General features: G+C 47.0%; 3 protein-coding genes across 3 annotated transcripts; all 3 read right to left on the bottom strand.

Annotated features, from left to right (window-relative positions):
- Positions 1-354: 354 nt before the first annotated feature.
- On the bottom strand, positions 355-3,456 carry F5Y00DRAFT_268882 (zf-UBP-domain-containing protein). The gene is made up of 2 exons (XM_048012340.1): positions 2,275-3,456; positions 355-2,214 (listed from the first exon to the last, which is right to left on the bottom strand). Exons 1-2 carry the CDS (start codon positions 3,169-3,171, stop codon positions 949-951), a joined length of 2,163 nt encoding a protein of 720 aa, XP_047865727.1. The 5' UTR covers positions 3,172-3,456; the 3' UTR covers positions 355-948.
- Positions 3,457-4,191: 735 nt separating this feature from the next.
- F5Y00DRAFT_261243 (polyubiquitin) lies at positions 4,192-5,165 on the bottom strand (the record flags this gene model as incomplete). The annotated part of the gene is made up of 2 exons (XM_048011170.1): positions 4,192-4,871; positions 4,928-5,165. 2 exons carry the CDS (start codon positions 5,163-5,165, stop codon positions 4,192-4,194), a joined length of 918 nt encoding a protein of 305 aa, XP_047865726.1.
- A 2,508-nt stretch (positions 5,166-7,673) lies between these two features.
- F5Y00DRAFT_50958 (uncharacterized protein) lies at positions 7,674-10,502 on the bottom strand. The gene is made up of 2 exons (XM_048013751.1): positions 8,001-10,502; positions 7,674-7,949 (listed from the first exon to the last, which is right to left on the bottom strand). Exons 1-2 carry the CDS (start codon positions 10,372-10,374, stop codon positions 7,849-7,851), a joined length of 2,475 nt encoding a protein of 824 aa, XP_047865725.1. The 5' UTR covers positions 10,375-10,502; the 3' UTR covers positions 7,674-7,848.
- Between the last annotated feature and the right edge of the window lie 1,620 nt (positions 10,503-12,122).

Raw genomic sequence — 12,122 nt, 5'->3', positions numbered from 1 at the left:
TTGGCAGAACGTCAGACCTATACACTACTCGGCGCCACAGCTGGAGGAGGGGCCGAGGGGGTAGTGGCCATTCGTCCGAGGTTTCTAACTTGTATGTAAAAGGTACTAAAACTTAAGTGGAGTTCCGTGCTAAGCCCCATGTATCTGTGTATAACCCATCGAAGGTACCTAATCGTCTTTTTCGTAGATAATTCTCGACATGTCAACTCTCAACATATCTACGCCTCCTTGACTTAGATATCTGCTTACTATTGGGTTAAAATCCGCTCAAGATTCCCAACAGAAGCAGACCGGAGAAGCAGACCGGATTGATTATATCTTTACCGAGTATGCGAGACAGTCTACCTTAGGTAGTTATCTAGTTAATCATCTTACATAGTAAGTCGTTACGGCTTCTCGGTATGCAGCTTGCTATATACCAGCATACATAAAGGCCCATAATATCTATAAAAATCATGCAAGGCGAGGCGCAATCACGGATGCTGGCAGATACGAACGAATGCAAGTCATATACGACGATAGCTAATTAAAAACGTCTTCGCATGTCCTGTACCTACCTAGGTAAGTAATTAAAGCCAGCCTAGGTAATTGCGCATGTGAGCACCAGCTATGCGGATCGATATACATAATACGGCTAAGACAATCGCGAGGATAGACCGAGATATATTTAGTCTTGCTGGTCGGTATACAAGCTTCGCGCAAGAACTTAACTTTCTTTTTTTCTTTTTCTTTTTTTTCTCTTTCTTATCCTTGCTAAGCTTTCCGGCTGCTCCCAAGATCCATGTGACATGTATGTAGCATGTTAATGGTCTCACGGGTCACAAGGACCGCCGCTTGAATCTGTGCGTTAACACAGGGAAAAGCAAAGTCAATTAACATCCTGGATTGCTTCAAAACGTCGTCATATAGTACTGACAAATATCGTACCATTGTCATTACGGACGGAAATCAGTTTTTGCTTTTCCCCTTCCCCTTCCGACGTCTCTTGTCCTCAGGCACAGACGCGCTACCTTCTTGAACCTCGCCCTCCTCGACTTTGCCCTCGGCTTCCAGTTCCTTGAGCTTTTCTTGGCCCGAGATAAACATGCTAAGATCGTGGTTCTGGTCCTTTAAGTCTGCATTCTCTAATTTTAGCTCTCTAACTTGTTCGCCTAGGCTTTCGAGCTCCTTGTTCATATGTTCGATCCGTTTCATTAGGCCTTCCGAGACCTTCTTCTCCTCCTGTAGACTCTTGCCTAGCCCCCGCGCAAGATCCGTAGATTTAGTTGCCCGGTTACGTTCGCGTTCCAAGTCTTTCTCGAGCCCCGGGATCGTCTCGGTGCGTAAGCGGTCTTGTTCCTCTTGGACTATTTTAAGCTCCTTAAGTGCCCGTGATGCTTGGGCTGCGGCGGTCTCTGCGGCTGCCGATGCTTTCGTCGCCTTGTCCGCAGCCTTCGAAAGCATTTCCTCAAAATATACACGTTGGCTCTCTAATTGGCTGCTGAGAAGATGAGTATACTCCATACCGATACTTTCGAGTTTCGCACGAGGCACTACGTCCTGGTCTTCATGTTCGTCAGGACCCATGTGCCCTCCTCGACGACCAGGTAACTCCACCACCTTGCCGTCACCCTTGTCCCTAATCAAGCGATGTACCCACATATCACCGGCGTAATCCCAAACGTGTTGGGTTTCTATCTCTAGGGAGAAAGTATGAGCTGTCTCCTTCCAATGTTCTTTCGCGTGACCGCCTTTATACCGCCCGCACCCCACATTACCACAGATAAGACATATCCAGAGGTCGTCTGGAGAGTCGCAAACAGAGCATAGGTTGGATACGCGGGAGCCGAAAGGCTGTGTATATGGGTTGTTAGGGTCGTAAGGGGTTGAGGCGTGCGCATTTGACGAAGACGAAGACGATGACAGTATTGGATTCGTGTGCCGGCAGACCGGACAGCCGGAACCCTTCCATTTCTGTAGACACGAGCAATGAAATACGTGTTGGCAAGTAATTGTTAGCAGACCTGTAGTATCGTCCATACGCTCGAGACAGACGGGACAAGTAGGTAGTTCGATTAAATTAGGGGTTGGTGGCGGAAATGGTTTAAGCGAATTAAATGTAGCTGAAGTAGATGGTGTAAATGGATCTTGGCTGAGATCTGGGAAGCTGTCGCCTGGCCGAGTCGGACTCTCGAAAGTGACGGACCTAATGAAGGCAACTGTGCACGTTTCCGGCTTCGTTGCGTTAACCTTCTGTATACTATAATTATACTATAATCTTGAGAATATTCTTACCTCGATGTCATTGAATACCCTGCCGTCAAACTCGCGCCTAAAGAGTTGCGCCTGCTTGCTCTCTCGAAATTTCATGAGCACGAGGTATCTATTCATTCGACCCGTCATGACCATACGATAATGGCTGACTTTGTCCCTCCATTTCTCGCCTATGAAACCGAGAAAGTCGCTTGGCGACAAATAGCTTGGGACTGCAGGAATACAAACAATAGTACAGTCGATTTGCGCGCCGTCCTGTTCTCCGTTGGCTTCGGGTATTTGATCGGGAGATATCTCAAGCTCTGGGCTCTCTGCTTCTTCTCGGTATAAATGTACGATTCCCCAACCCAACTCGGTGTTCTTAGAAGAGTTTAGCGGGACATATTTCGCTTTTGTAGCCTTGCCTGCACCTCCCATAGAAGGGCCAACGGCAGCCGCCGCTGCGGATGCTGCTTGCATATTGCCGTGGCAGTCCACGTCGATGCTCTCGATCCTAAGTTGCCCGAACCTCCAATCCTTAGCTGCGGTATGCGGGTTTATGGCAACGTACGACTGGGGAGGCGGATAGCTTAGCGTTCGTTGTCGAAGCTGTCTCTCGGTAAGTCGTATAATATTCCGATCGTCTTGCGACTCGGGCGGTCGAGGGGCCCCGCAGTCAATAACGCTCGAGTTAGACTTCGTTAGGGTATTCGGTGTTTGGTTTCGCTGCCAGTTGTACGGTATCTCCCCTCTACGAGTTTGAGCTTGAGCTACTGGCTGCGTTCGAGGATGCGACGGAAGGTTGTCGAAGATGTTCGATGTCTCTTTCGGTAGCCAAATCGACCTATCGTAAGATTGAGATGCCTTCCCTAATCCCTTAGACGTCGGAGTCGGCGTGGGATAAACTTCGAGTTTGATATGGTAATAATATGATGGCATAGCCTATGTCTTTAAGAATGCGCAAGACTTAATGAGCAAATCATCCGTATGCGTATATTGGAAGCTGAGCCAACTCATGTGGCAAAGCAGGGATGCGATCCGCCAAGGTAATAAAACTATGTAAATGCCGTTGTCGGTCGTAGTAAAAAGTTGCTCCCATTGTTAAAATAAGTAGAGGAATATGTATTGGAAATGTTGTGGCTCAGTATAAGTTTTTGGAATGAGAAAGCGCAAACGTTCCTTTCGATTCATTTGTCATCTTTTCCTTACGCATGTACCCCAACCCTAACGTTCATAGATACAATAACGTAAACCACGGGTCAAAGGCTCACACAGGTCAAAGGCCCAATAAAAATACATACAAAATACGTCTGTGCGTAACCGTGCACTTTACTTAAAATAAATCGTATTAAAAATCGGTTTTCGAAATTAAATATGCATTTAAATTTTAATAATAATAGTATTTTTTTATAAAATTTTACTATTTTTTTTTAATTAATAAAAAATAAAAAACATAAAAATAAACTTAAAATAATAATATTTTTTTATAATTAATATTATAATGTAATAATATTTTTTTCCATTTTTCTATAAGTTAGGTATATAGTTAAATATAACATATTAAAATTTAAGATTTTTAAATTAAGATTCCGTAAAGTTATAAATTTCTAAAATATTAGAAATAAGGTGTGTTTTGCGTTAGGCCTTTGACCCGTGTAAGCCGTTAACCCGTGGTTTACGTTAGAACTTTTGCTAGTAATAGAGTACGAATAATACGGTAACAGCACTGTCGCCCAACACACGTATACTGGATTACGTCTTAATGTCTCATTTATCACAATTACGAAAAACACGGTTTAAAAAGTCATGAATGTGGTATATTCATATTCAGCATCAATCGATACTTCCTTGATCATTAAGGTATGTTGATTGATGCCTAGGCCTAAGAGCCTAATCCGGGGCCAATCCCACTAACGCCAGTTCGTGCAAATGTCGTCATACTCCACCATCGCGAAGCGCCTATTGTCCACCACGGAGACGGAGCACCAAGTGCAGCGTAGACTCCTTCTGAATGTTGTAGTCACTCAGAGTGCGACCGTCTTCCAACTGCTTACCAGCGAAGATAAGTCGCTGTTGGTCAGGGGGAATGCCTTCCTTGTCCTGGATCTTGCTCTTGACGTTGTCGATCGTGTCCGATGATTCAACTTCCAGAGTGATCGTCTTTCCTGTCAACGTCTTGACGAAGATCTGCATTCCACCACGTAGTCGGAGAACGAGGTGAAGAGTGGACTCCTTCTGGATGTTGTAGTCGCTGAGGGTTCGGCCATCCTCCAATTGCTTACCCGCAAAGATGAGTCGCTGTTGGTCGGGAGGAATTCCTTCCTTGTCTTGAATCTTGGACTTGACGTTGTCGATGGTATCCGACGATTCAACCTCAAGGGTAATAGTCTTACCGGTTAAGGTCTTCACGAAGATTTGCATACCACCACGGAGACGAAGGACAAGGTGGAGAGTGGATTCCTTCTGAATGTTGTAGTCGGATAGGGTTCGGCCGTCCTCAAGCTGCTTGCCGGCGAAAATCAATCGCTGTTGGTCAGGAGGGATACCCTCCTTGTCCTGGATCTTCGACTTCACATTGTCAATGGTGTCGGAGGACTCGACCTCGAGGGTAATGGTCTTTCCGGTAAGGGTCTTGACGACTATTCAAATCGTTAGCATGTTGTAATTGATTATACTCAGATGGAGTGTAACTTACAGATCTGCATGCCACCACGCAGACGGAGGACGAGATGGAGAGTGCTCTCCTTCTGGATGTTGTAGTCGCTCAGAGTGCGACCATCCTCAAGTTGCTTTCCAGCAAAAATCAATCGCTGTTGATCGGGAGGAATGCCCTCCTTGTCCTGAATCTTGGACTTGACGTTGTCAATGGTGTCCGAGGACTCGACCTCAAGGGTGATGGTCTTGCCAGTGAGGGTCTTGACGAAGATCTGCATCTTGTCGGTAAAGCACGGATAGATCGGATAGATTGGGTGCTCGGTTGATGGGTCAGTTTAAGGTACCAAGAACGGATAGATGGTATCACGGTTGTTGATGAGAGTAGTTGATGATAGATTGTGGTGGAGGAGAGAAAAGGAAGAAAGGAAGAAGAAGGTAGGCAAGTATGGGGTTCAAATAGAGAATTGGGAGGAGCGGCAAACGAACACGGACACCCTGAGGCGCAGTTACCTGAATGGAAGCCTTGGGAAGGAGACGTGGGGTATCCACTTTAACCAATCACGTCTTCAGTTGCCCAGCTGATCCAAGAAGTGAATCACCACTGATAGCGGGGGGAAAGCGCCAGAAGTTGGCTGGACCCAGCCTGTTAGTAGTCTCAGGAAGTGACAGGTACGTTCTAGAGTCACGTACCTACCCGTATCTAATGTATCAAAGAGGCAAACAGCCAGACTGCCACCTGCCATAGTCAACCTTGCCACTGCTGTTCAATGCTTGATAATCCGGATTGACTTTCGTCAGCTTTGTTTCCCAGCCACAGGTACTGTAGCAACCTTAATAATCACTAGGTTTCTATGTACATACATACGGATCCGTAACAATATCAACAATAGCAATTCGTTCTTTGCCCAGGTAAATAAACCGTATGAATCTTCAGATTCAGCAAGTAACTAACTACACGTATGTAATCAACAGCTGAGCATTCAAACAGTAGTGATTTAGCATAGGTATTGCGCGATAGTCCTGTTATCTATCTATTCTACGTCATGTGGCCCAAGGGTCTAGATAAGAAACCACAAGGTAACAGTGAAACACCGAAACAGGAAAACAAGAGGCATTTACCACATATAATCTTCATCTCTCAGTTACATATCCAACTACACATACAATTCATCGATTAGGTTTACTATGGCTATTGATTTTACCTATTCACTAATCATTACATAGTAACTAGCTTTATTCCTATGTATAGACATTTCTCTTTGCCCCCTTTCCGAGCTACCGAGATCTGCGTCCCCGGAGCGAGCCGAACGTCAGGGGCTTAGTGTATAACTACATACCTAACTAACTCCTATGTTGATCACTGAATTCGGCCCATCGTACCATGGAGAATCGTTTGTTCCTGATGCATCAGTCTCCTATTACATACATACACCACTAGTTCAACGTCGAGTATGTACAGAACTGGTACAGAACCACTTTCAAAAACACCACCACTATCTAAATCACAACGACGCCGTCCGTCCATTCCCGCTCTCCACTTAGCGCGACCGACCAGACCTATTCCCGTAGGAGTGCGGGGTCCTTTTCGATACGGTGTCACTAGCCCGGCATTCCTTTAGACCAACGTCATATGTACTAGCTACAGCTGTACTAGCTAACCTTTAAGGTCGTATTAATCCAATAATCCCAACAAGGTTCAATTCGACATGCTGAGCGGTGAACAATGAGGCGATCCGAATCGTAGAATAAATGCATTACGTACCGTGTAAGGGGGCTATCGATATATAACCATTCCTCGCTATCCCATTTCACGGTAAAAGGTTTTCCATATATATCCAATCGGTGTTGGTCAATTAGGTGATACACACGTCTCATTCCGAATCTCAGTTTAAAGTGTGAGCTTACACGATACTACGATCCCGAGCGGATAGATGCGTCCTGAAGAAGACAGCAGTGGGACGACAGAAACTGTTTATTGCTCCCTTAGAGTCTAAGGCTTAGACTCTAGAGAACCCACGAGAATAAAGGCAGCGGTGTCGGCCGATACCTACCAACATAAAGTTGTATTGCCATGCTTACAGGTTTGTAGGGTGTAGGGGATTGCAAATCCGTTGGCAGTATGCGGTGAAGCCTGCATAGGGGAAGCTTTGGGCACAAAATCGCTCACTCAGCACAATAAGTACATACAAACATACAGACATACAGATGACATTGAATCCAATTTAGACTTTTCTCTGGTTCTTATTCTTGCTCGAAATCATTAAATGAAACGTATTTAATTATCCATTCATGTTCGTATCTCTTCTGTCCCCTAAGCAGATACAAACAAGCCATAATCATGATCCTTGTTCCAGGGAGAGTGTCAGATACCACCCCTCTCATTTGTTCACCCATCTAATAATTCATCAAGGTTGTCTGGACCCTCGGAGGATCAATCAGACACCGTAAGCCATGTAATGTAATCTATGCTGTTGTACGTAACTGCATTTTGTCTTGTGTGTGTGTGTGTGTGTTTGTGTGTGTGCACGTAAAATCCGTAGCTTCTTTCCATTTCATAAAACCATGATCCATCGAACCGCTTTTGGTGCTTGCGCGTGATAACGATCAACATAATTCCAAGTCATACAGTCGTCGAAAATCAGCCGTTTAAAAGGTCGTAAGATTTGAGTAACATGGCGTAAAACATCGCATGCGTCAATTGGCGGTGACCAGCCGTAAGTGAGAGAAAAGAAGAAGGTATGTTGGTCGATAAGTAGTGATAGGTCATGATGATAAGATCATATCCTCAGACAACGCCGTCGCTAAATGTTTCCATCAATCTGAACAAAAGGAAAAAAAGGAAAAAAGACAAAAACCCCCAAATTTCAAAAACGAAAAAAGCAAAAGCAAAATCTACGCTCATTGATAAAAGCGTTTCTAGGATGTAGCCTCATCCTGAGGTAATGGCAACAGTAGAGTGCTTCAGTTAGCCTTGATGACCAACTTGGATAAGAACTTGTTCGACAATGAATCGAAGTCGTATCGGTCAAACTTCGACGTATGTCTGGTCCTTAGGTACGCCTCTGTTGTCATATTAGCGAATGCCAGGATATCTGCAAATAAAATTTTCTTACCATGTTTAAGGACGTGCTGCCGTACTTCGGTCATAGCCTCGCATACAGCAACATTGTTGTTAAGCAGATGACCATGACGTTCAGTATCCCAGTCAATCAGAGCCGGAAGTTTCTGAGAGATAGCGTGGAATAGACCGGTAATGACACCAACCGGTGTGCTCTCCATATCGGTGCAAAATTTCTCAACCGCCACTGGGTCGGGTACACGATAATGGCAGTCAAACTGCATCTCTTCCCAGACAGCCAGAAGTATGGAAGCAAGCATAAAGATGGTGGGCCAGTTCTTCAGGCGATCACCGCTGTATACGCTAGAGTAAAGCGCTGAAAGCTCCTCCAGAATATCCTTCTGTAGCTCACGCCACATATCTGCCATAGCACACTTGATCTGGAAGTTGATCATGACGGGTGCCACGTATTTCCCGAAGTACTTGGAGTCTTCATCATCGATCTGGCCTTCCAAGGTTTGCTCCGAACCTTGCTGCTCGACCAGCGTGATGTGTTGGGTAAGGTTGTAGGCTAACACTAGTTTCAAAGCCTTGCGTATAACTGGCAACTTCTCCTTGGTGTAGAAACGGTAGGCAGTCTTGAAAATTTCCGTGATGAAAGGAGTACCTTCGAAGTGGTCGTCAATGAAGTTCTCAAAGCCACTCTCGATGTGCTTGTCTAGGTACTCAGCAAGCGCTTCCGGGCGAATACCACCGTTTCCAACGTCCAGCCTCTCGGTCTTAAGTTCAAACTCAATCGGCTCCTGATCGATTTGATAAGACTCGACCCAGTCAACCTGGAAACAACTGTCATCCGCTACGAAAACTTCGCGGACCATAACGGGCAGGCAGAAACCATAACCATGGGTGATCCACATCAGACTCTCCTTCTGTGCAAAGCCCTTCACGTTGTAGACAGAAACACCGCGGCTCAAATGTCGTTCGTAATCCGCCTTCCAGTCTTTCATGAAGTAACCAATATCCTTGATATCGATACGAGTGCAAGGAACTTGCCAGAGTCTAGCGTGCGACGGCTGGCAACCACCACAAGGCTCGCCTTTGTCACAAGTCTTCTTGAGGAACTTGCACCGAAGGCAGGCTCGGAGTTTCCTGATCTCGCTAGCTTGTTTCCGCTGCTCGGGAAGAAGCGGGCCTTTCCGACGTCCAACCTTCTTCTCGACTGTGCCATCCTTCTTTCCATTAGAAGTCCTCCTTATGACCGATTTAGTAGACTTTGCAACCGCGCCCTTACTCTTTGGACCCGAGCTTCTACGAGGGTTGTTGTGAGGCGGGGACGCGACACCTGATCCACTTGCGGGGCTGGGGCGATTCGAGGTCGATGACTTAATAGGCACTGGCTCGACGGCAGCGGCAGGGCTGATAATTTCGTGGGAATGATGGCTCTCACCGTGGAAACAGTTCCGATGGCTCGCCGGATCCGAGTACGTATCAGACTCCGGAGAAAACGGAGAATAATTGAATGAGATATCCTCGTAACTACTACTGCTGAAGTCAGTGCGCTGACCGCTTCCATCCGAATGGGAAGCGTCCGAGTTCGTTCTCAAGTGCAACGTCTGGCCGGGATTGAAGATAGCAGTGTTCTGGGCCTGTGCCTGTGCCTGCGCCTGCGCTTGCTGATACGAATCGTAATTTTGGTACATCTCAACCTGAGTCCAGCCGTTATCACTAGATCCCGGCAGGGATAATACCTCCAAATAAGTCCCAGTCGGAGACTGGCTCCCTAGGCTTCCAAATCGCGGCAGTCCATCGGACGGGAATTGCAAAGTAGTCCCGAAATCCTGCCAATTCCCCATTCCCATGCCATCCCACTGCTGCTGCATAGTCCGAGGGTCTTCGATGGGCGAGACGTTGCTAAAACCCTGCTGCTCCATGGGCATTGCGGATTCCAGCGTCGCCTGCGCAGCCGAAGGCAAATAACCGATAGCGCTCGTCTGATAATTTGCGGCAAAAGGGTACGGTATCAATGTCTGGCTCTCTTGCATATAATGGCCCAAATCCTGAACGGGCGGATGCTGCTGTTGATGCTGAAGCAATGTCCAGTCGGTCAAGAGCGGGGGAGAATGAGTCTGCGGAGGAACGCTCTGGTAAGGCGAGTGCTGTAGCGGACTCGCACTCTGTTGCGAAGGCGATTGCGACTGTGCTGGAGACCCGACAGGCGAGTGTACATTGCTCGAGTTTGCGTTCTGGGGAGCGGCCATATCAAGAGGCATCGGCCAGGCACCCGAGGGACGAGTAGGAGCCATTGCTGTAGCCGATAGGGCGGGATTTGAGCTGGGTGCTGTAGTGGTGTACGGATAACGATCCCGCTGGTCGAAAGTGGTCAAGTCCAACAAGGCATCCCCCCCGGCGGCATTGAAATCGAGGGTCATTGTCGTCAGAAGTCAAGAAAAGGGAGGAGAATTCAACTGGGGGATCAGGGACGAGTTCCGCTAGTATTATTGTCAAGAAGAGACGACACCGCTCTTTCGTAAAATTCCCTTACGGCGCCGATGGACAGCTTTGGGGATATGAAAGGGGGGGGAAGGGAAGGTCTGGTTGTGGAGGAGGTAAGATTTTGCGGTGGATGGTCGAGTGAGATCGAGGATGTCGACGGGGAGGCGCCCTTGAAGGCAATGGAGAGGAGGCATGAGATTGTGCGAGGAGACACGGGAAACTGGCGGTGAGAAGAATAACGCTGGCGTCCTTGCTCCACCTGCAACATGCAGCTCAGCGGCCAATCATGGAGTGACAGTCCTGCAAGAATCATGGGATGGCGATACAAGATAGGACATGGGTAAGAACCACGAGGCCAATAAACGACCGTACATCTCGTCCCACTAAGTCTTCTTTTCCTTAGGGCTCGCACGGTGGCTGGTACCTATAGTGTAGATCTAGTATCAATTAAGTAAGAGCAACTACGGCCAAGGTACGGCGGGGCAGGCCTTAAGCTGCTCAAGATGGCTAACTGCATGTAAACTGTATGGGCAACACTGTACGTAAGGTGTAGCGTATGTCCCGGGTATGTAGGTATGTATTTAATACGTCGGATGGAAATCACGTTGTGGTCTTGATGGGTTTATGTGGGAGCATATCAGGCATATGCCGTAGCAAACATCTAAACTCTATTGCTTATCTACATGTAAGACTCGATTAATACATACCTAGGTACATACACGTATTAACTGTACCGTAAGCAGAGACATGTATCGTACTGTGCTTACCCGCTTTCTTAATGGCGGGGTATCAACCTTATCAGTCTTAGCCACCTAAAGGTCCCCTATGTCTCCAGCGTCTCCCCCCCCCTCCCCTGTGTCTGATCCAACTGCAACTCCACATTGATCAATCTCATGTTGAGGCAGTGAGTTGATGACATGGCGACCGGCCTATAACGGCTAACTGCAGATATGTAGGACTGCGTCACTCCTCACTCCTAAGTCAATATATGTTTCAATGCTTAATGCTTACAAGCTCAATCAATTCTTCTATGTATGTATTGCTCCAATGCAACACCGTGCGTCGCAAACATAGTGCTCGGGGATTTCGAGCTAATCCTCGGAGCCCCGAGAGGAAGGATACCCCTAGGCCGGCCTCGCATATGTATTGACCTTGAAAAAAAAGCCGAGCTAAGGTGGAAGGTGAAAAATGTGGAAAGGTGGAAATATGGAAAAAGCCGGCCGCATCAATAATCCTCGGCTGGTGGATCTCTTGTTCGGGTCTTACTGCTGCTGGCCTGCTCCCGGTTTGCCCTTACAAGACAAGGAGAATTAAGACGATCTGGATCTGGAAGCGAAAGAATACATACAGAAAAAAAAATAACTCCACAACCCGAAAGAAGTTCTTGGTCAGTGTCCACCCTAGCTCCTGAACTGTGCATTGGCACCCTGTCGTCAGCTGCACCAAAATATACGATATGGTGATACCCTTCGCCCATTGAGCCAGTTGAATTCGCCGGATCTTCACATTGCGTCCGTCCAATCCAACCGCTTCCGGTCCCACCAGTCACCAGTCTACTGCCCAAATAAAAATGCTTTGCGGTTCCCATTCCGTGTCGAGGACGATTTTATGGTGTCATGTCATGTTTACAAGCTTTTAAACTTCCCGTCTATGCTTGGAATAAAAGAGCCTCAATGCCTCGGAC

The sequence above is a fragment of the Daldinia vernicosa genome (assembly GCF_022497035.1).
Source record: "Daldinia vernicosa strain CBS 139.73 unplaced genomic scaffold F5Y00scaffold_18, whole genome shotgun sequence".
Lineage (NCBI taxonomy): Eukaryota > Fungi > Ascomycota > Sordariomycetes > Xylariales > Hypoxylaceae > Daldinia > Daldinia vernicosa.
Note: the sequence above shows the minus strand (reverse complement) of the source record. Positions and strands in the feature narration are given on the sequence as shown.

Bases quoted from the DNA above. Each gene is read 5' to 3' on its own strand.
- F5Y00DRAFT_268882 (XM_048012340.1), bottom strand. From the start codon at position 3,171: ATGCCATCATATTATTACCATATCAAACTCGAAGTTTATCCCACGCCG. The intron at 2,215-2,274 runs GTAAGAATATTC...AACGCAACGAAG, and splicing joins GGGTATTCAATGACATCGAG to CCGGAAACGTGCACAGTTGC.
- F5Y00DRAFT_50958 (XM_048013751.1), bottom strand. From the start codon at position 10,374: ATGACCCTCGATTTCAATGCCGCCGGGGGGGATGCCTTGTTGGACTTG. The intron at 7,950-8,000 runs GTAAGAAAATTT...ATATGACAACAG, and splicing joins GCAGCACGTCCTTAAACATG to AGGCGTACCTAAGGACCAGA.